This window comes from Zalophus californianus, chromosome 5, assembly GCF_009762305.2.
Source record: "Zalophus californianus isolate mZalCal1 chromosome 5, mZalCal1.pri.v2, whole genome shotgun sequence".
In the NCBI taxonomy this organism is placed as follows: Eukaryota; Metazoa; Chordata; class Mammalia; order Carnivora; family Otariidae; genus Zalophus; species Zalophus californianus.
The window spans coordinates 106,198,039-106,224,832 of NC_045599.1; the positions used below are offsets into that span (position 1 = coordinate 106,198,039).

Sequence of the window (26,794 nt, forward strand, 5' to 3'; positions counted from 1 at the left end):
GGGTAGCTCCACATTTCAGTGGGACATAGCCCTTCATCCCAGACCTATAGATGTTGTCCCTGCATCCTCTTACCAGGTCTCTGTGGATGACACATGCCTCCTCCAGGTACGCCATGCCCTCACACACATCCAGGCACATGCCCAGCAGGGTTTCTGCAGCAAAGAGCCCCCGCTGGCTGCGCAGGTAATCCGACAGGCAGCCGTGCTCCATGAACTCGAACACCAGGCAGATGGGAGCCTGCTCTAGGCACACCCCATACAGCTGGACCAGTTTGGGGTGAGAGAGTTTCCTGAAGGAAAAAGGCAAAGGGTGAGATGATCTAAATTCAGTCTCCCAAAAATGCACTCCCTCTCCAAAACAAAAACAACCTGAAGGATGATGAGAAGTCAGATGGTATGTGCAAGGATGAATGGAGGCCACTGTGGCTGGTGCATTGTGGACCAGAGGAGAGATGAGGAGGGGATGAGACTGGGGAGCAGACAGGGCAAGACCATGACAGGCCTTGTAGACCATGGTGAGGAGTTTGATTTTATTCTCCATGCCCCTGGAAACCATCACTAGATTTGAGGAGCAAAGTGGTGAACATGGCATCAAAATGGTATGTAAAGAACAGCACAGAATATCCTCCCCAAGACATCTTTGCATACTCTTATTTTGGCTACTCACATCATGACTTCAGCCTCCTCTATGAAGTCTTCTTCTGACATAGCCCCTTCTTGAATGGTTTTGATGGCCACCTTGTCCTTGTTGAGCCAGTACCCAAGATGCACCAACCCAAACTGCCCACTGCCAATCTCCTGCACAAAAGTGAGCTCTGAGGGATCAATCACCCATTTCCCTGGAAAAGAGAGAGAGGGTCTTCCAGGGGTGGCAAGCAGTAGATATGAGGTATAGGGCTACAAGGAGACTATATATAGCCCTCGATAGCATGTTACTTTATTGTTAATATAACCCAAAGATGGCAAATAGTATCAGCTTTAGGTAAATAGGTAAAATTATTATCTTCCCCCCAAATAATAACATAGTATATGCATTTAAAACCATGAAAAATGTATGTGGGGGGAGATTATATGGAAGGATGAAGGAAAGTGGCATTAATCAAGATATCAAAGAAAATAAATGAAAGGGTTCTTCTAATGTCTCAACTATTTTCTATTCCTGACTGAAAATATTTTATTGCCATTTTTCACACAGAGCAAATTTCATTTGAGCTGATCATTCATTCATTTATCCACCAAGTGCCTCCACAGCACTCTGTCTGGCCCTAGCAGGGGTTGGGAGTAAGGATCCCAAGAGGTCTGGTACATAGGTACCTGCCAGCACAGTCTGGTACACGGTAGGCTCTCAAAAATGTTCAGTAAATGAATAAAAGGAATTCGATTCTCAATTTTTACATTGACAAGATGAGCGGGTTCATAAAATAATCTCTGAGATCCCATCCAGCATAGATACATTAGGATTCTATAGTTATTAGAATTACCCTAGTTTTATAAGGAGGCTAAAGAGGCATTACCCTTTCCTGGCACTTGACCCTAGTACCATAAACAGCTCAATTTCTGCCTCTTTGAGTCAAGAGAAAATAGTGCTGAGTTCCTGTTGTGTAACAGATATGGTGCTAGTTAGGGATGGAGGGCCCATGGCAGTATTTCTCAAAGTATGACTCTCTAATCACCTGGGTCAAAATCACCTAGAGCATTTGTTTAAAATGCAGACTCCAGGATTCCATTATCAGGGATTGTGTTTTGGTAAGTGTTAGGTAGTGTCCAGGAGCCAACATTCTTCTTTTTTTTTTCTTTTTAATTTTGGGGGCGGAGGGGGAGGGGCAGGGGAGAGACAGTCTTAAACAGACTGTCTCTGCGCTGAGCACAGAGCCTGATGTGGGGCTTGATCTCATGATCCTGAGATCATAACCTGAGCCGAAATCAAGAGCTGGACGCTTAACTGACGGTGCCACCCAGGTGCCCCCAGGAGCCAACACTATTACTAAGCATCCCAGATGACTTAGATGTACTCTGGAGTCTGAGAACCACCCATCTAGGAGACACAAAATGAAAATTACTCCAGCCTTCTCCTCAACCAGCACAGTTTAAACTAGGGGATGGAAAATCAAATGCCTTTAGGGTCCAGGCAGATAATAAAAAATGAGGGTGGCAGTTCCAAAGGATAATAAGGAGTAACAGGGCTTATGGCACTGGAGATGCAAGCTTTGCCTAAAGGCACTGAAAAAAAATTAACACCGTGTTATGCAGACAAACACTTCTGAATGCTTCCAGCTTCCAGCCCTTGGAATGGAGCATACCCAGCAAACTAGATGATACAGAAGTTCTAGAAGATAGGTGGGAATATGGTCCTAAGGCATTATTTTCTAATATTTTTTTCCAATAGCATTTAGTAGAGTGCTGTGTACAGTATAGGTGCTCAATAAACACTAGATGAACTCTTAAGTAAAACCAATGGACACTGATTTGACATGGATAAATGTGCTCCTGTATATATCTCTCTTACACACTTTGTAAATATCCCTTTGTGCACATCATCTCCAGATATCCAGTGGACCTGTCGTAATGGTTATTTTAAGTCTGGGGAAGAATTAGGTCCATGGGAAGTCCATTCAGAATTTGCCCCAGACCTTTAGGGATGTGAGTTAGTGCAAACACAAAACATTGCCGACCGCACTGCCCACCGTATCTCAGTCCTGCTGTGACGGGGGCTTTCTGCCTCCAGGAACAAACTGGATACCGGAGTCTAGTGACCAGACCTGGGTTGATTAAAAAGTGAAAGGCAGTGGTTAGAGCTTTACTGTAGCAACTGTTCGAGTTACATCACCAGCAAAAATATAATCCAATACAAAAGCTATTTTTATCCTGGAAAACAAATCCCAAAGCCCAGCTACTGACATTACACCCCCTCCAACAAGAGTGATAAATACAGATGGGCAGGTGGTGAAATCCCATGAGTCTCACAACAGAATTTGCCAATGGGAAATATGTAATATGATCAAATATTTGGCATCCTTTTCTATTTGGAGATTTAGTTATTATTTATGGTCAGCTTGTCCGGGATGAAGAAACCCGGCGGGGTGGTTGTCATTTTTCTCCAAGTTCCCCTGCAAGGGTTCCCCTCTGGCCTCGTCCTTTAGATCGCACCTCCTCCATTATGTTGGTGATAATTGATGAGGAGAGGGATGGAGTCAAACACATACTTCTCAGCCACATAGTAGCGCTTGGGGTTGTCATTTGTTTCTTTGATGTGATAGTGCTTTATACAGGGGTTGTTCTCACTGAAACAAATGAAACATGTATACAGTGATTATTAACAAGCAATATTTAGACACAAAAATGTCTACTGGTATCAGATTCCTATTAGCTTTGTTTTTTTACCCTCTTAGAAGGATGGCAGGTCTATTTCAACTCGTGTGTCGGTCTTGACAGGGTGGCCCTGGGTGCTGGAGTAAGAAGGACTCTGAGGCTGCATTTAGACCCAATTAGAATCAGTGCCATGATGGGTTGGTGATGCTTCTTCTATGGCCATGAAGTGGGGAATGGTCTCGTGTGTGCTACATGCTTGCCTCCTCTGCTCTGTGGATTTCACTAACTGTCAGCAGACGATAAAGGAGCACTCTGGACCCTTAGTACTACGTGACTTTGCAAAGCAAAGGGTTAACACAGAAGCTCTGAATGCTCTCTTTGGAAAGTCCTGCTTGCAAGGCTGGCCTGTGGCTGGCATCTGAGAATCTGGATTTTGGGAGGGCTCTCACCATTCTTTAACTGATAAGGATGGCTCCCTGTTCCTAAATTGTTTGTATAGCATTGTGACTTATGTTCAATGCCTGCTTTTCTTCTGGGACTCTGGAATTTTGCTATGTGCTAGGCAGAGGGTGCCTAGGTGACTAGCCCCCAATGAAAACCTTAGGCACCGAGTCTCTCGTGAGCTTCCCTGGTAGACACCATTTTACCCCTGTTGTCAAAGCTTATTGCAGGAGGAATTAAGCATGTCCTGTGTGACTCCCCTGGGAGAGGACTCTTGGAAGCTTATGTTTGGCTTCCTCTGGATTTTGCCCCATGTGTTTTTTCCCTTTGCTGTTTTTGCTTTGTACTCTTACACTGTAATAGATCTTAGCCTTGAGTGTGACCGACTGTATGCTGAGTCCTGTGAGTCTTCAAGGTGGATCACTGAATCTGGAGGTGGTCTTGGACACCCTCAGCATAAACTTTATTTCTCATTCCTTCTCCATAATAATTTATGGAGCTGCAGGTCACTGTCCCCAGCCGTGGAAGAGGCATGGCCCCTCTGTGATGTGCATCTTCTTTCCCATCCCTGGGCAGCACCCTTCTTCTCCACCACCCATCCAGACCCTGCTCTTGCTCATGTCCTCATTCTCCAAGAAGTGTTCCCTGAGGACGCCTTCATCATTCTTTTTCTCTTTTCTCTTAAATCTTACTGGAAATTGCTCATTGCCAAACTGCTTTATTCTTACTTATTTTTTAATTAGAAGAGAATCTGAGACCCAGATAGGCTCTTAGACATTTGTTTTACTGAGCAGGAAACTGAGGGACAGAGAGGGGCAGACAAGCAGGGTCTTGCAGTCAGCCAGCTGGAGCATGACGGTGGCTTGACCACCTGAGCTCTATTGCCTCAGGGAGGTGCCATCAGCTCTTTGAGCCTTGTTTTCTCCTATGTGGAAGGAGCATAGTAACTCCTGCCTTCAGAGCTTGTGAGGATCAGAAACAGTCTATAACATTCTGGCATATGGTAAGGACTCAATAAATGGTAGGTAGCTTTATTAGCCGAGCCAGAACTAAAACGCCTACTTTCGGTTGAAAGTATGTTCCCCTTTAGCTGTGGGTTAAATTATAAATCATCAACTACAGCTCAAGTATTTTCTTTCTTTAGAGCTCTGCACTCGGGGGTGCTAACTTAGAATTCTGAGAACCTGGCGTCTGGACTCAGCTCTGTTACTTTGCAGCGAAATGACTTCAGTTATGTCCTTCATCTTCCTGGCCTTGGTTTTCTCAGAGGGATCAGGGAAAGCACACCATTTCTAGCGACCTCTCTGCCTCTTACACTGTCTGAGGTTGCTGTGTGTCTCTCCCCACTTTGCTGAGCTGACTTAGCACCATACCTTACGATGGCTTTGGTGAAAACAGACACGGTATATGTTCCCGGGGTCCTGGAATCTCGTACCATAAAGGCTCCTTCTTTGCCCTGGGATGGTTAGAAAACACAGAGGGTTAGTGATCCCAGGAAACCAGCTTCATGCCTCCAGCTCCACTTGCTGGTCTGCAAAAGGAGGAGAGACAATAGGCCAGCTTTGCACAGAGCAGACGTTCTGCAATAATGGCTACCATTTCATTTGTTCATTCAACAGATATTTCCCAACATCCTACCATAGATCACAGACTTCTGGTGATGACGTGTAAGCAGGGAATAAAGACAGATAAATATAAGCTCTGCCCTTTTGGGGGTCCCCATGTACCAGGCTCCTTACAGATGTTATCCAACCCTCACTACAACATAGCAATCTAGATTTGGTGTCCTCAGTTTACTGACGAGGACGCTGAGTGCCACAGAGCTGGAGTGACTTTCTCACAATCCACAACTAGGAAGTGGCAGACCTGGGCTTTGAACCTTGAATGTGGCATGAGAGCAAAGCCCATGTTCCTTCCACTGCTCCATGATACCTCCTCTCAACACATGTTAGAAGCTAGTTCTCCATTCCCCTCCAAGGGCACAAAGCTTTCTGATCTTGAAGCTTCATCAGTTCTTTAATGGGAATGTATGTATTAGGCCCTTTCTAGAGTGCTGATTTTGCTGTGGGCAAAAGGAGAAAAAAATAACAAACAAACATAAGTTCCTGGTCTCATGAGGGAAGTGGAAAGAAGGGAAAGCCCCAAGAACGTACTTGGGGCACACCCCCCGCAACAGTTTTGCCAGCGCTGATGGAAAAAGTACAAGCAAATGCATATGCCAGTGTATTCACTCCTAGTGGGAACTTTAAAATCTGGATTCTGTCTTGAGTACTTCATGTCCAACGCTCTGTTCCTATCCAACTGTAAATCTGTGCCGGTAGTATTTTCAAAACCTATTATTTACTTAACTTCAACATGGCAAGGGCCACAAGTGAAGGCCAGTGAAACACATGAGCCTCATGTGTGAGCCACACATACTGGTAGCATATGGAGCAAAGTGTATATGATTTGGAACAATGCAAGCCCCTCCATCCCCAACCCCCAGAGTGGGTTGTCTACACAAAATGAAAACAATATGCACGGATGGCCATGCTAATTGTTTTTGACTCCTAGAATCCCAGGATGTTTAGCAGCATCCCTGGCCTCTGTCAGCTGGATGTGAGACCCTGTCAAGTGTTTGCTGGGGAGACAAAATCACCCCCCCCAGTTGAGAACTATGGATCTGGCTTAACTCCCTATAACCCTGTGCCCCACACTTTGTTGATTATCACGATCCCCTGAAGAACCTGAAGCACAGAATAAGACAAAACAAAAAAACCCCAAACCAACAAACAGTTAACCATACTTCACCTCTTACCTACGCACTTAGAATCTGTAGGACTGCCACCCTGGTTCCTGAGCTTTTTAGAAGCCTGCCATGTGATTCTTACAGACATCCAGATGCTGTCTCCATTGACTCAACTGAACATGTAGCTCTTACTTATAATTGTCCTGACTAGTAGTGTCTCTCTCTCAAAACAGCATTACATGTTAGAAAATTCGCCCAGGTATATAACCTGCTACCTCTAACTTGGCCCTAAACCTGCAGGGGTGTGTGTGTTGGGAGCAGGGGTGGGGGGTGGCTGGGGACAACTGGTCCTTACATCATTGTGCGTTCTTGTCAAACCTATAATTTACCACATAAATGTGAAACATGCCAAACTCTTATCTCTTCTGGGACTTCAAGGATCTATTTTGAAAATCGGAGGGGGGTGGAAGGTGGGGGAATTGCATGAAGGTGGCCAAAAGGTATAAATTTCCAGTTATAAGGGAAGTAAGACCTGGGAAGTAAGGTCCAGCCTGATGACAATAATTAACAGTATTGTGTTTTCTATTTGAAAGTTGCTAAGAGAGTAGATCTTCAACATTCTCATCACAGGAGAAAACAATCTGTAACTATGTGTAGTGATGGATATTAATAAAACTGTATTAATCATTTTGCAATATATATATCAATATACGTATTATAATATATATATCAAATTATTGCATTGTACACATTAAACTTATAAAATGCTATATGTCAGTTATATCACAATAAAACTGGGGCAAGAAAAGAAATTGAAGCTGAGATGTGAATCTTCAGGCCCCTATTGCTTAGACATGCTCTCCCTACCCCAAGGCTGTGAGTTTGGGCTGCTCGGGCTGCTGCCTGAAAACAGGGGAAGAATTGAGGGAAATGCAGAAAAGGCACCATGTTCCTTTTTCTAAGATATCCTGAAACAGTCCTAGTATTCTTGGTTCACATAGAATGTATTTTAGTAATTTTTTTTAAGATTTTATTTATTTATTTGACAGAGAGAGACACAGAGAGAGAGGGAACACAAGCAGGGGGCGTGGGAGAGGGAGAAGCAGGCTTCCAACAGAGCAGGGAGCCCGATGTGGGGCTCGATCCCAGGACCCTGGGATCATGACCTGAGCCGAAGGCAGATGCTTAACTGACTGAACCACCCAGGCTCCCCTATTTTAGTAATTTTTATTTCATGATTTTCTTTTAAATTTAAGAAATCCTTTATAATCTTTCTTGAGCACTATATGATCTTGAGCCTATAGTTAGCATCCCACATTACCCACAATGTGTTCTGTGCAGAATCTTGGACATGGTGAGGACAGAAGAGTGCTAAACAGAGTCTTATTTTCCTTTTCTCAGATATAAATGTAAACCATTTATCCAGTGAAATACTAAAGACTCTTTTAACATTTGCTTATAAATCCTCCTTTTAAAAACATGATTTTCCAAGCGTTAGAGTTTTTCCCCCTTTGGGGTCAGTAGTTTATTTTAATTTCTAAAGTAAAGTTGATCTTTATGACATCAAAAATCCCAGATTAGTTCATTTGATTTTAAAATAGCTTTTGAAGCATAATTTACATACCATGAAATTCTCCCAGTTCAAATATACAATCCAGTAATTTTTGTAAGTTTATAGAGTTGTGCAACTCAATCTAATTTTAGAACATTTCCATTACTCCCCAAGTATACCTCTGTTTTATTTGCACCCCTGTCACGCTAATATGCTTTCTGTCTCTATAGATTTGCCTATTCTAGACATTTCAGGCAAATGAAATAATATAAGAGGTGGTCTTTTGTGCCTGCCTCCTTTTGCTTGGCATATTGTTTTCAAGATTTATCCAAGTTGTAGTGTGTATCAGTACTTCTTTCCTTTTTATGGCTGAATAATATTCCATCATATGACCATACCACATTTTGTTTATCCATTCATCAATGGACGGGCATTGGGCTGTTTCCACCTTGTGGCTACTGTAAATAGTGAATCAGTGTCTGGCTTCTTTTGCTCAACATCACCTTTGTGATATTCATCCATGCATTACATGTAGCACAGTTTGTCTTCAGAGATTTTCCCCTTTGCCAAATATTGAAGCTTTTGCTCTTGCCTCATTGGAATGTGATGGGTTAAACTCAAGGCAGGAAGAAACAAAACTTCAGCAGAGGAAGATTTTATCTGCATATCTAAGTTATTCTAAAAGGGAAAGAAATAGACCAAAAAAAAAAAAACCAAAAACAAAACAAAACCCCACAACAATAACAAAACAAACCCAGAAGTTCATCAAGTGTCTGTAAAGAAGGGCGTGCAAACATCTCTTCTATTTAATTAGGAATGTTTTATTGTTGTTCTTATTCTTCCAGAGAAGCTGTTATTGTTGTTATTTTTTAAAACTGTAATCAGGTGGGGCCCAACTGTTAACAAGAGTAATCCACAGACATGAGAGAAAGGGGAGGTAAGGTTTGCAGTCAGCTCGGCTGAACGTTGGAGGCTCAGAGCTCTTCCCCCACCATTGTTGCTCTAAGTAACATTCAGTGAGGGTGACAGGAAACTCTGGTGTGGGGCTGAGGCAGTCTAGAGCTCTGAGGAAAACGAGGCATCCACAGCATGTGTGTTACCGCCTACTTCCTGTAAGGGGCTCACAGGAAGTCACAACCACCAAGAATACTGGAGCTTAAAGGGTCTTAGCTCACATCACCACCATGCAAAGGGGCACTGACTTATACAGTGCAGCAGAAGCGTGGCCCCCATTCCTTGAGACATTTTCAAGGTCTCAGTTTACCTTTTACTAATTTACCTAGAAAAATAAAGAGGCAACAACAGGGGAGAAAAGTCATGGAGGTGGTGAAGTATATGGATGGGAATTATGGGGATGGGAGAATAGAACTTAACTCATATATTCCGTGATCAACCATTTGTGTGTGCATGCACCTGTGCGTATGTGTGTGCATGCAGCCCTCCTCTGGTCCAGAACTATGCCACTGATTCACACTCTGAACTTGGCCTCAGTTTACTCTTCCATAACACAGATGTTCTTTAAAGGGAATTCTTATTTTACCAGCCTATAATTCTGTGAATTCCAGGTATTTCCTGATTAAATGTATGAGCTTCAGTTTCCTCATCTGTAAAATGTAAGGTTGTTGGGAGAATTAAAGCACATAGAAGATCTTCTGGAATCTACCAGAACAAGGACTGTTAGGGCTATTACTGGCCATTATTGTCACAGGCTATGGCACACCATCTGTTGGAAGTATTAATTCCACTGTCTGCCTTTATCTGAGATATGCTGACCTATGAGGAGTATATTTCCTTCTTTCTGCCCACAGGATTTACTGGCCATTATTGTCACAGGCTATGGCACACCATCTGTTGGAAGTATTAATTCCACTGTCTGCCTTTATCTGAGATATGCTGACCTATGAGGAGTATATTTCCTTCTTTCTGCCCACAGGATTTAAAGGTGAACTTACAGAAGGTAATCTCAACACACAGGGTAGGTTGCTGCAAAAGACAGACTGATAATTCATAGCCTTGTCATGTGGCATTACACTTCAGGAGAATGTGTCTGACACATTCAGGAGCTGGTTGTTTTCTTCTCTTGAAACAAATCCATTATTAAGTCAACATTGCATCTTTAATGACATCTTTGAATCATAGAAATACGATAAACGAATGACTTGGAGTAAGGCTCCTGCCTAAAATTCAGGTCACCCAACGTGTGTGATGCTGTAAGTTATGGAATACCTGCTCACAAGGAATTTACCCTCTACCTAAATGGGTTAACACAGAAGAGAAACTCCTGAGGCCTGAGGCAGAGTGAGAACAGTGCCACTGGAGAAATAATGACATTGCACCATTAGGGTTCCAAGGCCAGGCCACCACATTCCATGGCCAGAGAGAGGGAAATCATGAGAGGCTTCTCAGAGGTAGTGTTATCTGATAAATTGATAGGATGATGTAGGAGATGCTTTTCTTCGGTTCCCAAACTTGGGTAAGTCCCAGAATCACCTGGGTCCCATCTCTAGAGCTTCTGCCTGGTGAGGACTGGAGTTTGGAATTTGTATTTTTAAAACGATCCCCCAATGATGCTCATGATCAGCCAGGTTCTCTTTAAGCATGGTTGTTAATTTAAAAACATTTATGAAGCATTTGATGTATTCATTCACTCAACAACTATTTATTGAGGAACTGCCTTGTCATAAATCCAGTTTGGGATTCTAGGTGCAGCAGGAAGATAAAGCCTTTATATTCTAGTGGAGAATTATGGATGGGACAGTACGTCAGGAGGTCTAGTTAATAAAAATGCATCAATCCACCTCTTCGGTGTCCTCTACTTGTTAGATAAAGAGATTCTAAACACACCCAGGAAACAATTCTGCTTTTGTTTCAAGTAGCGGACAATACAGGGGCTCACTGAAGTTTGCCCTTATATTACCTAAGGAGGCAAAGAGGATTTGGTAAAGTAGTTCAGAATATGAGCAGGGAGGAATGTTTCAACTGCCCCAGCAAGCAAAATGTATTTAAGTGTCTCCAAAGTACTGCCATAAAACAGGAAACCACTTCAGCTTGTCATTCATGTGGGCTGTTTCAAGGGCTCCATGGGTAACACTACATCAACCAACGTGTGATTGAAAATAACAAAATTGCACTTACTTAAACATTATAATTCAAGTTTTTAATTAATTTTGCAATCCTCTCAATTAGTTCTCATCAGTCAGGTTTTACTATGTTATCCAATAACATAGGTTGGGGAACTAGGAGCTGAGCCAGCTGCCCAGGCATCACAAGTTTAACTTGAAAAAATACAGGTTCCCAGGAACTAACTCTGGAGATTCTGATTCTAGGTCTGGGGCAGGGCCCACGGGGATTCTGGATTTTTATGTTTCCCAGTGATTCTAATGCATGGTCTCCTGGGGACCACAGGAAATGATTAAGTGCTGAGTTGATGTGGAACCAAGGAAAACCAGGGTCCAGTCATGACTCAGCTCAATTCCTCTTCCTCCCACGAGATGTGACTCCTTAGAATCTTCTCTGAGCTCCAAGGTCACTGAAAGCCTGCCTCAAGTTCATAGTTTACCTTGGATTATCCTCTAACTCTCCAGTTTGTCTTGTTTCCCAGTAGAGTCTAGAGTTACTGAGGTCAAAGATCCTGTCTCAAGTACCCCTAAGGGCTTCATCCTGTGCTCAGCAAAATGGTAAGGTACTCGAGTTTCCAGCCAGCAATCGTGATGAAGGAAATGGTGCCCACACACTGTAGCTGAGGTGGCTGCTCACAGAGACGGTGGCCAGAATGCAGGCTGCCTCTGATGCATCCCTCCCTGGTAAGCAGCGTCTTTTGGGAAATCCATAAACCACTGAACATGCTCTCTTTGATGAGAACAAGCTGCCCAAGGGCAGAACATCTCACCTTGTCCTCTATGCTAGCTGCTTGCTAATTGGCAACTTATCTGAAGAAGATGGAGTTCACTGCTCCCAGTATGACTGTGGGTTTTCCTTCTCCCTTCCCCTTTTCCTCTTTTAGAAATTCTATTTTTGCCTTAGATGGAATGAATCAATCTGTTACCAGTTTCCCTTTCTACAAAAGTACATAGCATGCTAATAATTAACTGTATGCCTTTAAATTATTCTTTGACAGTATTCATCAACCCTCCACAGTGGCTCATTCCTAACCGCTGTGCAAATAGTGGCCACCATGTTGGGTGACCAGCTGTCCCAGTATGCTCAGGACTGAGTGGGCTGGGGATTCCTGGACACAGGACTCTCAGTTTTAAAACTGGGACAGTCCCAGGCAAACCAAGATGAGTTGGTCGCCTCATCCGCATTCCGTGCAGGAAAGATTTGCGATTTAATTTAAAATTCTTAAAGATAGGGTGTCTGGGTGGCTCAGCTGGTTAAGCGTCTGCCTTCGGCCTCAGGTCATGATCCCAGGGTCCTGGGACTGAGTCTCCTGCTTCTCCCTCTCCCTCTGCCTGTTGCTCCCCCGGCTCCCTGTCTCTCTCTCAAATAAATAAATAAAATCTTTTAAAAAATAAAATTCTTAAAGATAAGAAAACCTTCAGACCCAAACTGAGAAATGTTATATGGTGAAATGGCAGGAATAGGGTTGACATTTTGGCACAGGGAGATTAATGCTTCCATCAACTCATACCAACGGTTTACTGGTGTCACCAGTGAGGCTAGTGTTGGGTACAGGTCATTAACATCGTCTAAATATTAGACGCACCTGGAGAGATTTTTCTCTGAATTACTAATGCCTAGATCCTACCAACTAGATATTCTGATTTAATTAATCTGGGGTGGGGCTTGGGCACAGGTATTTTTAAAAATGTTTCCCAGGGGATTCTAGTGTGCAAACAGGTCTGAGAACAACTGCTCTAGGCATATATGCTGGTAAATTCATTGATTGCTCTGTGGAAGACTTTTTCTCCATAACACCATGCATTTGGTTTCTCTGAAAGAGCCGTCAATGTGCAATTTTTCAGTGCTACTCAAAGTGTGGTCTGTGGGTGGGTGCCAGATGGCAAATTGTTGCTGGTCCGTCACCAAACAAAAAGAGAAATCGAGAGTAGGCATTTAGAAATTTTTCATAGCAATCAGAGTAATTTTATGTCTAATGAATCTAAAGCTAATAAAAAAATTGAACTTGAATTTTTTGTGTCTGCTTCTTTATTTTTTCTAGTAGTTCATTTTTATTTCTTTTATAAAATGTAAGTCTGTGACAAATTGGAAACTGAAAACCAGCCACAAAAATGTGATCCATCAACACAGATATTTGAGAGGCACTATTCTAGAATAACAAATGACCCTCTGGTCCAGGCAGAGAGGGTTCACCTTGAGTGCCAATCACTTGATGGTAGCTGCCTGCAGCCCCGTGTTGAGAAGGATCCCAAAGCCATGGACCATGATCAACTCTGTCACATAAGATCAGGAGCAAAGGGTGACAGCATGAGTATTGGGTAACTGTCATTGCTGATTTAATCCAATGCTCCTCCTGTACTCATTGAGAAACTAAGGTCCAGGAAGAAGAAATATCCCGCAAATCACGCACTGTGTTGGTGAGAGAGCAGGGACTGGGTCCTGTACTTTCCCCACTGCACCCTGCTTTCTTTCTTCTCATCCCTCTCTCCCTTTATTCTGACATCCCTGGGCAAGATCAGCTACTTATACTGCATGGCTCTTGAGAACCGCTGCATGAAAAATAAGTTAAACCAAGTGATGTATTTCTTCTGGACACACAACCCAACCACGTAGTATCTAAGTCACACTCACCCCCAAGTGAGAAGCAGGCAAGGCAAACTAGCCCCATGGCTCCACAGGGTCAGTCATCGTGGCCAGAAAGGCCACAATACCTGTTGTGACAGTTGCATGTCAATACCAAGGCCTTGAACCCTCGCTGGATTTCTTATCCTATTATATGCTAGTTTCTATAAATCCCCAGAATATTTCCACTCGACTTGAAAACCACTGTAATCCAGTATGCCGGCTTACTGCATTGGCATAAATGATAGCATGGCTGGAAAAAAGAGCACAATTCATTTATTTTAAGTCAAAAGGTAGGTTAAAGGAGACTTACTGTGTCCAAAAGAAGTTTTTCAGCTTTGTCTCGGCTGATACTCTTATTGTACCACCTGAAAGCAGGAAAAAGTCATATGTCGATGAGAGTTAAACAATTTTTATTATTTACTTGTAAAAGATAATGTGAGAAAATGATTTGGTCTTTTTCTGTCTGTACCAGTGCTTTCCAACTTAAAAACAAAGGCATGAGCCATTTCCAGGTAATAAAATGTTTAATTGGAAGGGAACAAAGGAATCAGAATTGGTAAAGTGTCAATAATTTTTGAAGCTGGGTTTTGGTATATGGAGGTTCATTAAATTATTCTCCTTACTTTTGTGCAAGTTGGAAATTTTCCATAATAAAATTTTAGAAAACCTTCATCTTCTCCATTTCATAAGTCAGTGGGTGGTTTTAAGTAGGATGATGCTAGGACAGCTATAAAAATTGGGCACAAATTTGAAAGTTTAGCCTTGTAAAGCAATTGCAGTATTTTCCTCTTTTAGATTGGTTTTCAAGATCTTCTGCAAAGTGATTATATTATTTTTATAATTTTGGGGTCTGGTGAAAAAAAAAACCTAAAAAGTGGTAAGAATTATATGAGTGATTTTTAGAGGTAAGGTTTTTGAATGTTGCTGGTAACACTTGAGCCACATCCTGGCTTCCCTGGCTACTTATTAGATAAGAGGAGTTAGAAAGATCATCAGTTAACAATCAGTTTTAGGAAAGTATAAACCTCAGAGGAGAGAAGTTCTGGGTGGGGAAGGAACACTACTTATCAAACTCGTGTGGCTATTAGAAAGTAGCTACAAATAAGGGAATTAATGGATCCACCTGAGCTTTTGAACATCATGCAACTGAATGGTACTTTATACCTCAGTGGGCTCTTGTAACTTATCTAGTTGAGGGATGGCAAATAGGCTTCATCTCACGTGCAAGCTCTGGTCAATTAGCCGTAGCTGCCTAAAGCTGCGCACCTGAGCTCAGTAGGTAAGTGTGTCACGATCTAAGAGTGATGTCTACCCTGAGTTCAGGAATGGGGAGGGAATACCAGCTAGAATGCCTCCTTCAACTTGTCTACCCTTCAATTTAAGGGAAAGGGATCTGAGATCCAGCCTGGTGAGGAAACTTGCCCAAGGTTATGCCCCCAAATCAGGGCAGGAGACCTGAAGCCAAGCAATGGATGTACCAAACCATGATTATGCTCCCAGATGGTACATTTTTGAGTTCTTATGCAGATGTCACCTGAAACTAGACAATATTAAGTTCAAGGATGAAAAAAATCATCCTATTGGGTATTTTGTGTATATATATATATATACTTCTAAATGTCTGGATGTTTGCTTGTGAGTCATTTTATTCTCTAGCTGTGATCCCATAATCTGAAAAATGCAAACCAACAGTATGTGGAATAAATAGGGCTCACAGACTGTTTTGCTTATATGGTCTAGTGTTTTGTTTTGTTTTGTTTATGAACTAAAATACCTTCGGGAGGGGGAATACACTTTTTTATTTGCCTCAGGCTCCACCATTCTCTAGTGCTTTATACTCTGTTGGAATTCTGAGTTTTTTCCCTCTATCATAAATGACGAGATTCTGATTAAAAGCAAAAACAAAACTTCCCAGCCTAATGATCATTTGAAATAAATGCCTATTTTCTTCCCTAAAGGCATTGGCTATAAAAAGGATTCTATTTAAGCATATTTCCTACATACTTCATTGCAGCTCGGCATTCTTGGAACTGATGACTCTTCTATTAGCTGAGGGAGGGGCTACTCACTCATACTTGATCAAAGCCAGTCTCAGGTTGAGAGACTCTTCAGAAAATGATAGCTCTTCACTACAGAGTCTATTAGAATTTCAGCAACAAATAACTTGACCACATTTGAACTAATAAGAACCCAAATGAGTTAATAGAAGTCTTCATTAGCTAATATTCTTCAACCCTGGTATCTTACATTCAGAGAGGACTTAAACGCATTTCATTTTTAAATAATTTCAAATGTATAGAAAAGTTATAAAATACTATAAAAGAATTCCCATATACACTTGACCCAGATGAACTAATTTCTGATATTTTACATATTTGCCTTACCATTCCCTCTGAATAGATATATATATTTTTTCCAAACCATTTGAGAATAGACTATTACTTCTAAGTACTTCAATATGTATTTCTTTTTTTTTTAAGATTTTATTTATTTGTCAGAGAGAGAGAGAGAACAAACAGGGGGAGCAGCAGGCAGAGGGAGAGGGAGAAGCAGGCTCCCTGCTCGGCAGGGAGCCTGATGCGGGGCTCCATCCCAGGACCCTGGGACTATGACCTGAGCCGAAGGCAGACGCTTAACGGCTGAGCTACCCAGGAGCCCCTTCAGTATGTATTTCTAAGAAATAGAATATATACTTATATAAAAATGGTACAATTACCAAAATCAGGAAATTTAACATTGATGCAATACTATTATCTAATTTCAGACTTTATTCAAATTTCATCGGTTGTCCCAGTGATGTGTTTTGTCTTTTTCTTTTTCAGAGAGAAAGAGAGAGGTGGGGGGAAGGGGCAAAGGGAGAGGGAGAAAGAGAATCTTAAGCAGGCTCTATGCCCAGCATGGAACCCAAAACACAGCTTGATCTCACAACTCTGAAATCATGACCTGAGCTGAAATCAAGAGCCAGACGCTTAACTGACTGAACCACCCAGGTGCCCCTATTTTTTTTTTAATGGCTCAAGATCCAATCCAGGATTACTAGTCTATTTAATCAACACTCATCTCCTTAAGCTCCTTCAATGTGGACCAATTTCTCAGCCTTTTGTGTCTTTTATGATATTAACATTTTTGAAGAGCACAGGCCAATTTTTTTGTAGAATATGGATTTGCCTATTATTTCCTCATGATGAAACTCAGATTATGCATGTCTGGGCAGGAACATCCAGAAGTAATGTGTCCTTCTTGGTGCCATATCAGGAGGCCTGGGATGTCTGTTTAGACATCATTGATGTTTCTTGCCTGAATTAGTTGACACTTTGAGTTATAAATGGTGATTTTTATTTTTATTTATTTACTTTTTTTTAAAGATTTTATTTATTTATTCATGAGAGACACACACAGAGAGAGAGAGAGAGAGAGAGGCAGAGGGAGAAGCAGGCTCCCAAGGAGCAGGGAGCCCGATGCGGGACTCGATCCCAGGACTCTGGGATCATGACCTGAGCCGAAGGCAGACGCTTAACCATCTGAGCCACCCAGGTGCCCCAAATGGTGATTTTTAAATGTGATCATCCTTCTACATTCATTAGCTGGCACTCTATGGTAAGAAAGAACTTTCTCATTTATTTATTTATTTACTTACTTACCTATCAAACTATCTGCTTGTTATCGATTCTTATTTTACTCAATGGACTATAGTCCATTACTGTCATTACTTATTTTGACACTGGAATTGTCACATATTTGGCCAGAAGGAACAATTTTAAGCTTCTTTGCCCTTTCACAAGTCCACATCATTAAAATATTTTGGGGGGCAGTACTTCTTTACTTTCTGGTGCGAGGTGTTCCAAGTTCATCCTGTTCTTTCCCTGCCTCGACTCTGAATCCCCAAGCTGTTTCTTCAAGAACTCTATTTTAGTGGGAAGTGCTATTTAGAAAGGAAGATCTGTGAACACAATGCTGTTGCGGTGCTATGGGGCTGTTGCTTCTGGACCCTCTAGCAGCTGAGCTAGGGAGCGTACGTACATGGTGAGTACACTGTCCACTACAATTGGATTTTATTAAACATTAAGTAGTTCCATTAAAATTACATCCATGTGAACTCTTCTCTAAGTGACAACTTGAAATAAACAATACAAGCTAAGCAGATATTTAATACCTATTTGTCTGCTATTTTGGTATTGGAAGTATTGCCTTAAAGTATGTTTTAAGTGAGTTTGTATTTGATTAGTGTTCATACTGTTTTCTTCCTTCTCAGGCAAGACCAAGATTCCCGGAAGAATCTTTTCCGTTTACCACAATCTATGTGGGTATCTTAGAGTCCTCTCTTTGATTAAAGGGGAGGTGAGTACATATGTTGGCCCCCTTCTATTTAAATTTTTCCTCTACTGTTTACTTAGGGATCAAAGTACAAGAAAAAAAATGCCTGGTACTTTTATAATCAACCAATAATTTATTCCTAATCTAAGGAGGACCTTAGTACCATATTTTTAGAAAACAAAGAAAATATCTTACTCATAAGTTTCCAGGCTATTTGGAGATTTTTCCACCAGATAACTGCTTGGTACATATCCTTCATGCCTGTTAAAAGAGAAATTCATGTTTAGACTATTATAGGACAAATTTTCACATCTCCATTTTAGAGGTGGTTCAATCCGTTAAAAGTCATTTAAAGATGGGGGAGTCTCACATTATTTGGTATTCATGATAAGACATTTTAAAGTTTTAGAATAAAAGAGTCACTAAAAATAACAAAAATCTGCCATCTGTTAAAGGCAATAGATTTCACCACTAAAATATGAACTATAATAAATAAGAAGTGGCTACTTCACTCAAAAAGCATTGTTTGTTGCTCTCCTCGTTGTGAAATTTCCTCTAGTGGAAAAAAGATTAATGTTTAGTCTCTATTTTCTATAAGGAAACATTTTCTTTGGGGTGTGACAATCAGTATTTTTTCCAGTTTAGTGCTACTATTTTATAGTCAAGAACCCAAAATAATTAAAATATAAAAAATCACTTTCCCACCACAGGTCCCAAAAGATACTGCCAGTCAGCATTATAAGCTTTTAATCCAAGGCCTCCCTAATATGTTGTTGTTGTTGTTAATTGAACTCCTTCAGACACAAATGGTAAAACATGAGAAAAAAGAATAGAGTCACGCTGGATTTAGAGGTAGGAGCTTCTTTTGAGCAGGAATAGATAATTGTGCATAAACAAAGACATATGGATAAAGAGACTAATCAGCACATCAAAATACTTTACATTTGTGTGTGGTCTTGTATTTTTCAAAGCACGTTCACATTCATTATTGCATTTAATACTACATGGTGAAAACAATGTCCCTTTTACTCTCTGGGCCTCTGGCTCCCTCTCTGTAAAATGAGGGCCTTAAACTAGATTCCACATAAAATTCCTCCCAACTCTGCCAATCTATGAAAAGATGCCTGAGAGTTTCTTGCTCTTTACTTCATAAAGCATATTTTAATTTTTATATAATAAAGCCATTTTTCAATCTGGTGATGGTGTCTAATGAGGAATGCATAATCTATTTCACAGAATTGTTTTGAGGAGTAAAGAAATAAAGAATGGGGATGCCAAATATGAGAAGATTGTCTCATATCCTGTGCCCATGGCTGACATTGCTAGTCAATCATGACATGCTTTCTTTGGAGAACTGAACACCCAGCTTCAGAATCATCCCTAATATGGTGCTCAAGGCAATCTGTGCCAATTGATAGAAGTCAAGTTATTCTAAAATTTGCTATTTCTTTTATATCTGTCTTTTGGAATCCACTTGATTTTGTCTGGTTTTGCCACATCATATGTTTGCAATTCTAGTACTAGGTCAAATATAATTTTTACTTTCAAATAGAGTAACTGTGTTCTAATATGCCAACCACATAACACTATGTGATAATATGATTATCACAAATGTTGATTCTCTTCATTTGTATGTGGATGTAGAATTTACAAAGCTCCTTTCATGTTTAGCATCTCATCGATTCCCTCAACCTTGTAAGATAGACAGAGCTGATATTATCATCTGTGTTTCACAGATAAGGAAATGGATGCCCAAAGTTTAAGTGACTTTTCCAAAGACCTACAACAAGAGCAGCTGATACTAAAGTCCAAGGCTTCTGTCGCCCCATCTTGTGGACTTTCCACTATACTGCATTATTACAAAGCACGCTGGGGAAATTCCCAAAACACCAATTAGATTCTAGGGTGTCCTCTTTGATGGTCTTTGAAGTGCAGAGCTGAGTATTTCCATAGGCCACTGAACAAAGGGTAAACTGTCATTTGGGGAAGTGAAACCTAGGAGAAGAAATTTCCTGGCACATTAGGTGTGCTAAATAAATGTCAGTTGACTGGAGGAGTGAATTTCTGAATAAGTTCTTCTGGTTTTTGTAGAACCGGGCAGTCTGTTTCTGATATGGGACTCCTTATAATAGGCAAAGAGAAGGTGATGTGACAGGCCTCACTTGCCTCCACAAGTCAGCTAGAGAAGGAGGTTCCACATGAGGTGCTTTGGGGTCTGTTCCTAGCTAGCCAGCAACACTGTCTCCTAGACAACAGTCCTTGAACCAACCATATTTTACACCCCTCCTTCACTCTCCCTGTAGTGGTGTCAATAAGGCTACTTAAAGAGAAGGCGTTTTGACAAAGCAAGTTTTGATCTATGTAAAAAGTAAAGCCTTAACCCTAAAGATATTTGTGTGCCTCTTTTTTTACTCATCAGATTAGTTGTTTTTTTTTTTTTTTAAGGTTAGTGATACCCAGTGTTGACGCTCCCACATGATGTTGGTGGGTGGTGGGAATGTAAATTTGGCAACCTTTCTGAGGGAATTATCTACCTAAATTGAGACATGCTCTGACTCAACAGTTCCATAGTTAGAAATAGGAGATATATATTTTTTCAAAAGAAAAATATATTTTCAAAACTATCTATGTTGCAAATTTTTTTCAAAAAATTGCCCAGAAACATGAGCATGAGCAATACAAGATCTTCATTGTGGCTTTGTTTAAAATAACAAAGAAAACAAATAATTTGGAAACTAAATATCCTACCATTTAAGATCATTCAAATATTTATAATACAAGCACACCTTCCAAAACTATGCAATTATTTAAAAAATAAATTTGTATTGCTGATACGAAAAGATCTCCAAGGTATATTACTAAAGGTCAAAAGCAAGGTGAAGAGCAGAATGAATCACCTTTGTGTGAATGAAAAAAAAAAGGATTCATTTGTGTATGTATACATTTTTTGTTTGGGATACATAAGAAAGTGTTAATAGTGATTACTTTTGGATTTGATATGGGGACAAATGGAGGTTGGATTTTTATTTTTTTAAAATAAAACATCGATTTAGGCCATCCTACACTGCAATGATGGAGTCTTTTCTTTTTCTTTTTTATATTTTTAAATCGGTAATAACCTCATGCTTTAAAAATGTATAAACCTGTAATATTAATATACAAGGATGTTCATTGCAGTGTTGTTAATATCTGCAGTATATTGGAAATAACCTGAGCACCCAGCAAGGGAATTGCTCAATTATGGTACACTTTTGTGTTAGATTTATGCAGTCTTTGAAATCATATTCTGGAGAATATTCCAGGGCTTGGGTAAATACCTCTGACATATTAAAAGGAAAAACTAAAGCCTTACAAAACAGTATGAATACGATGCCTTAAAACTAAGTACTAGTATCTAAGTCATATATATCCCAGAGCATTCTGAAAGTTAACAAAAGTAATTTTGTTGTATTTCAGATCAGAGAAGGGCTCATAAGATTTTTTTTTTCATTCAGAACTCCCATAGTGGGCAACCGGTATTAGCACAACTCAACTTTCTCCCTAAATCATGCAGATGGCTAGTTCAAAGACTGGTAGTGTAGCTAAGTCTTTAGTATCTTCCTCCTGATGCTTTTTAATATAACCACCAATCTGTACCATTTCTACATGCCTTTTCTTTTCACTGAAAATAGACACTTCACAATGGGATGTGCCTTCAGTCTCATCTAAACACTCAAGAACAATAGTGCTTCCTTGTAGAACAAGCTGCCAATCTCCTACTCTATGGATGTTAGTGAAAAAACCCAGGGAATTTTTAAATGGGCTTGGGGGCTGGGAGTGCTTGTTGGGGAGCGAACATAGCAAATGACCGCCTCCACCACTTCTGAGAAGTGGAAAGATCCCCTCAACCACTTCTGCCTTCCTCTTTCTTTTACCTCTGCTCTCCTCTCCTAACTCAGCACAGTGGTCATGCTGATGGAGGCAGGACAAATCATTCCAGTGTTTTCTCTATTCTCACCTACCCTCAAGCCCTGGGACAGCAACCACAAAGATGCCTTACCCATTCCTGTCCTGTACTCTCCACCAGTGAATCTCAGAACTGTCCAGCAGGTAGTACTCCTCATTGCGTTGTAGCATGAGCTCCTGTGGATCGTTTGTTTGGTAGTCATACAAGGCAATGACAATGGTTTCTTCAGGTTCCTGAAGTGATCGCTGGAGGAGGTAGAAAACAAAACCAAGCTATGACATAGAAAGGAGGTAAACTGCAGAACAAGGTCAACAAGTCCCTAAATTATAACTTGCTCCTGGTTCTATGCCAGGTCAATACACCAGTTCCTACAATCCATTGGGTATTGGCTGAAACCACCTGCCTTCTCTAGTTGGCTTTCTTTGTGACTTAAGACTGTAGTGCTGAATATGACACAAAGACAATCAGTACCTGGAATTCTTTGCCCCTCTCATTCGGTGTGCTGAATTTTGACCACAGTGAATTCCAAGCAGCTACATGCTTTTTATACAAGTCTGTTGGTCACATGTTGCAGACTCTCTACTGGCAGCATCATATTCTTGATGAAAGTGATGCAGTCACTGCTAAGTTATTCAGTACATGCTTTTCTGATTTGACTTGCAGGTTTGTCCAGATCCATAGGATCATAGACTACTGGAGCTGGAATGCCTCTGAGAGATCATTCAATCCATTCTTTTGTTTAGAATGGGGAAATAGAGGCCCAGATGGGGAAATAGATATGGCTAAGCTTAACCCTTGAATTAATCTTAACGCTCTCTCTACGATAGCACATGGATTTCCTTCTTCCTCTTAGGGACTCTCTTGCCTAAATCTACTTCTCAGTACCTTTTTAAGGATGATATGTTGAAGACATGAAGAAGAGATGATAAAGCAAACAATTGTGGGAGTTCAGGAAGGGCACACTTGCTACAGTTTGGCAGATTTTGTGAGATAGTAAATATGGAAGAGATTGAGATCACTGGTGGAGATGAGATTTGGTGTTGAGAAGCCAGTTTCTTTCTTTTTCTTTTTCTTTTTTTTTTTAAAGATTTTATTTATTTGACAGAGGGAGACACAGTGAGAGAGGGAACATATAAGCAGGGTAAGTGGGAGAGGGAGAAGCCGGCTTCCCGCTGAACAGGGAGCCTGATGTGGGGTTCGAACCCAGGACCCTGGGACCATGACCTGAGCCAAAGGCAGACGCTTAACGACTTAGCCACCCAGGTGCCCTGAGAAGCCAAAGTTTCTATGAGCACATTGAAGCATTTGGTGGTATAAAAATCCTGGAGATCTAGAAAGAAAAGCTTGTCGTACTGATGTAGTATGTCATCCCAGCTGAGCCCAGATTAGGATTTGAGGTCTAGATATCGGTGGAGCTGAGATGGTGTATTGGAGTACTGCAGATAAGAGTCAGTGGGACTGAGGCTTTCACCCCAAGAGCTAATGGAGGAAGGAGTTATATTCAAGGGCACCTGAAGATTAAGGAGGGCTATGACATCATGGTATTCATCCCATTATAGGCCCAACTAATTGATCAATCCCTATGAGAAGAAAGTTAAGAGCAAGGTTCTCAAACCATGGTGGTAGCTTTCCATAGGGAGCATCTTGGACATCTATGGGGATGTTTTGAATGTCACAAAGGTTTAGGTGTGCTGCTAGCATTTAATGGGAGAGGGCCAAGAATGCAAAAAATCTCAGCAGTATCCCACATCCTGTACAACTTTTGAACGTCCTATTAGACATTCATGTGGTGAGAAACCTGCTTATAATAATAATGTATAATAATACTCTGAGCCTAGATCCAAACTCTACCCTATATAGTTAGGACTATGGGGGAAACCATCTGCAAGCCAGAGTTGACTTCCCCAGAGATGGCTTGGTATCACCTAAATCTTATAAGTCAGTAGATTAGATCAGTCTTTCTACCTACTTCAATGTGCTCCAGAATCACCTAGAGGTTTATTAAAATGCAGATTGCTGAGACCCTCTTCCAGAGTTATGAATGCAGTAGGTCTGGGGTGGGGCCTGAGAATTTACATTGCATTTCTAACCAGCTCCCAGGTGATGCTGATACTGCTCGTCCAGGGACCACACTTTGAGAACCACCACTTGAGTTAAAGAGCACCACTCCAGAAGCTCTGCTGCCTACTAGCTTAACTACTAAATTGTTGAATGGCCTTGGAAAAGACTTAAAATCTCTCTTGGGACTTGATTTCCCAAGCTTTAAAATGTGAATAAAACTATAACCCTCTGAAGTGGCTAGAAGAGACAATGAGGAAAGGAGGTACATTCATATATATGTGTATATATATTTAATATATAAAGATGTATATATATGTATATCTTTGAAATAGTAAAAGTGTGGAAGTACTTTGAAAACTATAAAATATCAAAAGTAAGGGGTGGAGTAAATATACAATTTTATTTCATTTTTTAAAAAGATTTTATTCATTTGAAAAAAAGAAAGAGAGAACATGAGTGGGCAGAGGGAGAGGGACAAGCAGATTCCCCACTGAGCAGGGAGCCCGACTTGTCCCAGGCTTGTCCCATTGTTGTACTGATGCTTCATTGTTGTACAGTGCTTCTGAGATCATAACCTGAGCTGAAGGCAAACGCTTAACCATCTGAGCCAACCAGGTGCCACAATACACTATTTTATATAGATAGCTGTCATTATACCCCAAAGTGGTCAGGTGGCTGGATACACAGTTTGTTATCAATAAGTTTTTGTTGAATGAATAAAGTAAACTGAGGACTTAGCAGCTGAATGGTCCTTTTACGTAAACAGACCCATGAGACAGACAGGTCAGGTCCAAGAGACCCGGTGTGTTCATTTCAACTGAATTACTATAACCTGCTGCATTTGCCCAGGATCTGAAAAATCTGGGCAGATGGGGAAAGTGCAAAGGAGACATGCCAGTCAGGCAGTTGCAGTGATGGGTGTCCACTGTGCCCAGAGCTTGAGCCCTCACTTACCCTGTTGTCTTCAGGAGTAGGAGGAAGAGGCTTCTTTGAAGCTGAAATGAGAAAAACAGAAAAAGAAAATGAGCATGAAACCGAATGTGCCCAACTGGAGGCGAGCAGCCAGGGGGCTTTTCAGAGAAAAGGGGCCCTTAGGTGAACAACAGAAGAAAAGGGCCAGAAGAAGCTGATGAGACACAGAGAAATGAAAATCAGCCTTGTAGAGCCCATGTTTTATCTCTTTTAGCCTGTTGGTTCCCCACTTTATTTTCTAGAAGATACGAGAAACTTCTAGACGTCAATATTCCGTATTCCCAGTTAAAGCCTAAACCAAAAGTTGCTTCAGAGGCATTAAGCTTGTGTCCTTCCCTGTGGGCCGGGAGACCTCCACAAACATACCTACCACCTGCCAAACCCCAGAGTGGGAACTGGTGACTCAGGGTAACAGTGACTCAGCTTCCTGAGGTAGCCGTGGGCTTGGGGAGGAGGTGGGTGAGGTGAGGGGTCATTGTGTTATTTTTTGGGAGGGCTGGAATCTACTTTTAGTTACCTTAATGCTTCTGAGCATGTGTTCCAGCTACCTCGTCCAAACTACACCTCTCTCTCTCTCTCTGTTGATCTGTTTGTGTCTCCACAGCTCCCTCTCTTCACCTCGCCTCTATACCTTCTTTCCCGCTCTCTCCTTTCTCTCCCTCCTTTTGTCTCTTCCTCTGTCTCTTGGCATTTCTCCTCTGAGGCCCTGAAAAGGTCATTCCTGGAATCAATAGACCAAAGTGGAACATCTGGGAGTAGGTGTGGCATGGGAGACAGCACATGGGCTTCTGCTCAGTTCAAAGAATGATTTAATAATTAGAGATAATATGGGAATAGGCTCCATAAGTGGGTTGTGAGCTCCTCATCTCTGCATGAGATTGACTCACATATGGGGTTGATCCCTTCCTGACCAGGACAGCATCTCTCAGGAAGGCGGTAGGAGGAGACCAACACAGTGACATGGGAACGCAGCCTGTGTGCTAACTCCTTAAGCCAGGGCAGGGTGGGGTATTGACTTGGGTTTGTGATTAACAGAGAAGAAGTAAACAAACATAACTGCAAGCATGGATCCTATTCAGCACTGAACTCAGAGTACCAGGAGACTGGCATTCTCTCCTCAGCTCCATTGGGAATGAGCTGGGTGGCCTTGGGCCCCTTCCAACCCTGAACATTCTGCGACGTCTATCTCTTTTCCTCTAGCCTTGCTCTTCCCTCCTTTCTTCTCCCTGTGGGTGCAGTTGGTTTGTATGACATCAGAGCCAGTTCTGGTTGCAGAAATGAGTGTCGCTGTGGGTTGGGTAGAGCAGGGTCCATTTTTACCCAACTACCTCTGCTGCTTTCCAGACATACACACAGACACCGCTGTATCTCAGCTTCAGATTCCTCTGTCCACAAATAAGAAAGACTAGTGGGCATAATTACCCTTTGTTGAGAGCTCAGTAAATGCCAGCAGATGTGCTAAGAGCTTTCCACAAGCCCATTGTTGCAAACATGAATGTAGGATCACTAAGAGACTGACTGTATAGTAGTTAGGCCCTGGGTTCATGGGGTGAGCAGTTCAGCATGAGCAGTCATCTCCAAGTGTCATGATGGTGAGTCATTCAGGTGCTCATCACCCTCAGTCATGTGCTAGCACTCAGTGGAGGGAAGTACTATGCACCCTGAAGAGGGTCAGCTGCAACATGCATGGTGGAAACTGCCAAATGGAAACACAGACTCAAGGAAT

The 26,794-nt window shown here is 41.5% G+C and overlaps 1 protein-coding gene across 2 annotated transcripts in view; it reads right to left on the minus strand.

Moving 5' to 3' along the window:
* The window catches only part of ITK (IL2 inducible T cell kinase), a 63,314-nt gene that overhangs the window by 9,438 nt on the left and 27,082 nt on the right, over window positions 1–26,794 (minus strand). For both annotated transcript variants that reach the window (XM_027606175.2, XM_027606176.2), the window contains 9 exons: window positions 25,051–25,091; window positions 22,129–22,280; window positions 18,285–18,350; window positions 14,086–14,140; window positions 5,124–5,206; window positions 3,148–3,281; window positions 2,685–2,759; window positions 668–839; window positions 74–290 (listed from right to left, as the gene is read on the minus strand). In XM_027606175.2, the coding sequence (XP_027461976.1) occupies window positions 74–290; window positions 668–839; window positions 2,685–2,759; window positions 3,148–3,281; window positions 5,124–5,206; window positions 14,086–14,140; window positions 18,285–18,350; window positions 22,129–22,280; window positions 25,051–25,091 (995 nt within the window). The remainder of the gene's footprint in view (window positions 1–73; window positions 291–667; window positions 840–2,684; window positions 2,760–3,147; window positions 3,282–5,123; window positions 5,207–14,085; window positions 14,141–18,284; window positions 18,351–22,128; window positions 22,281–25,050; window positions 25,092–26,794) is intronic.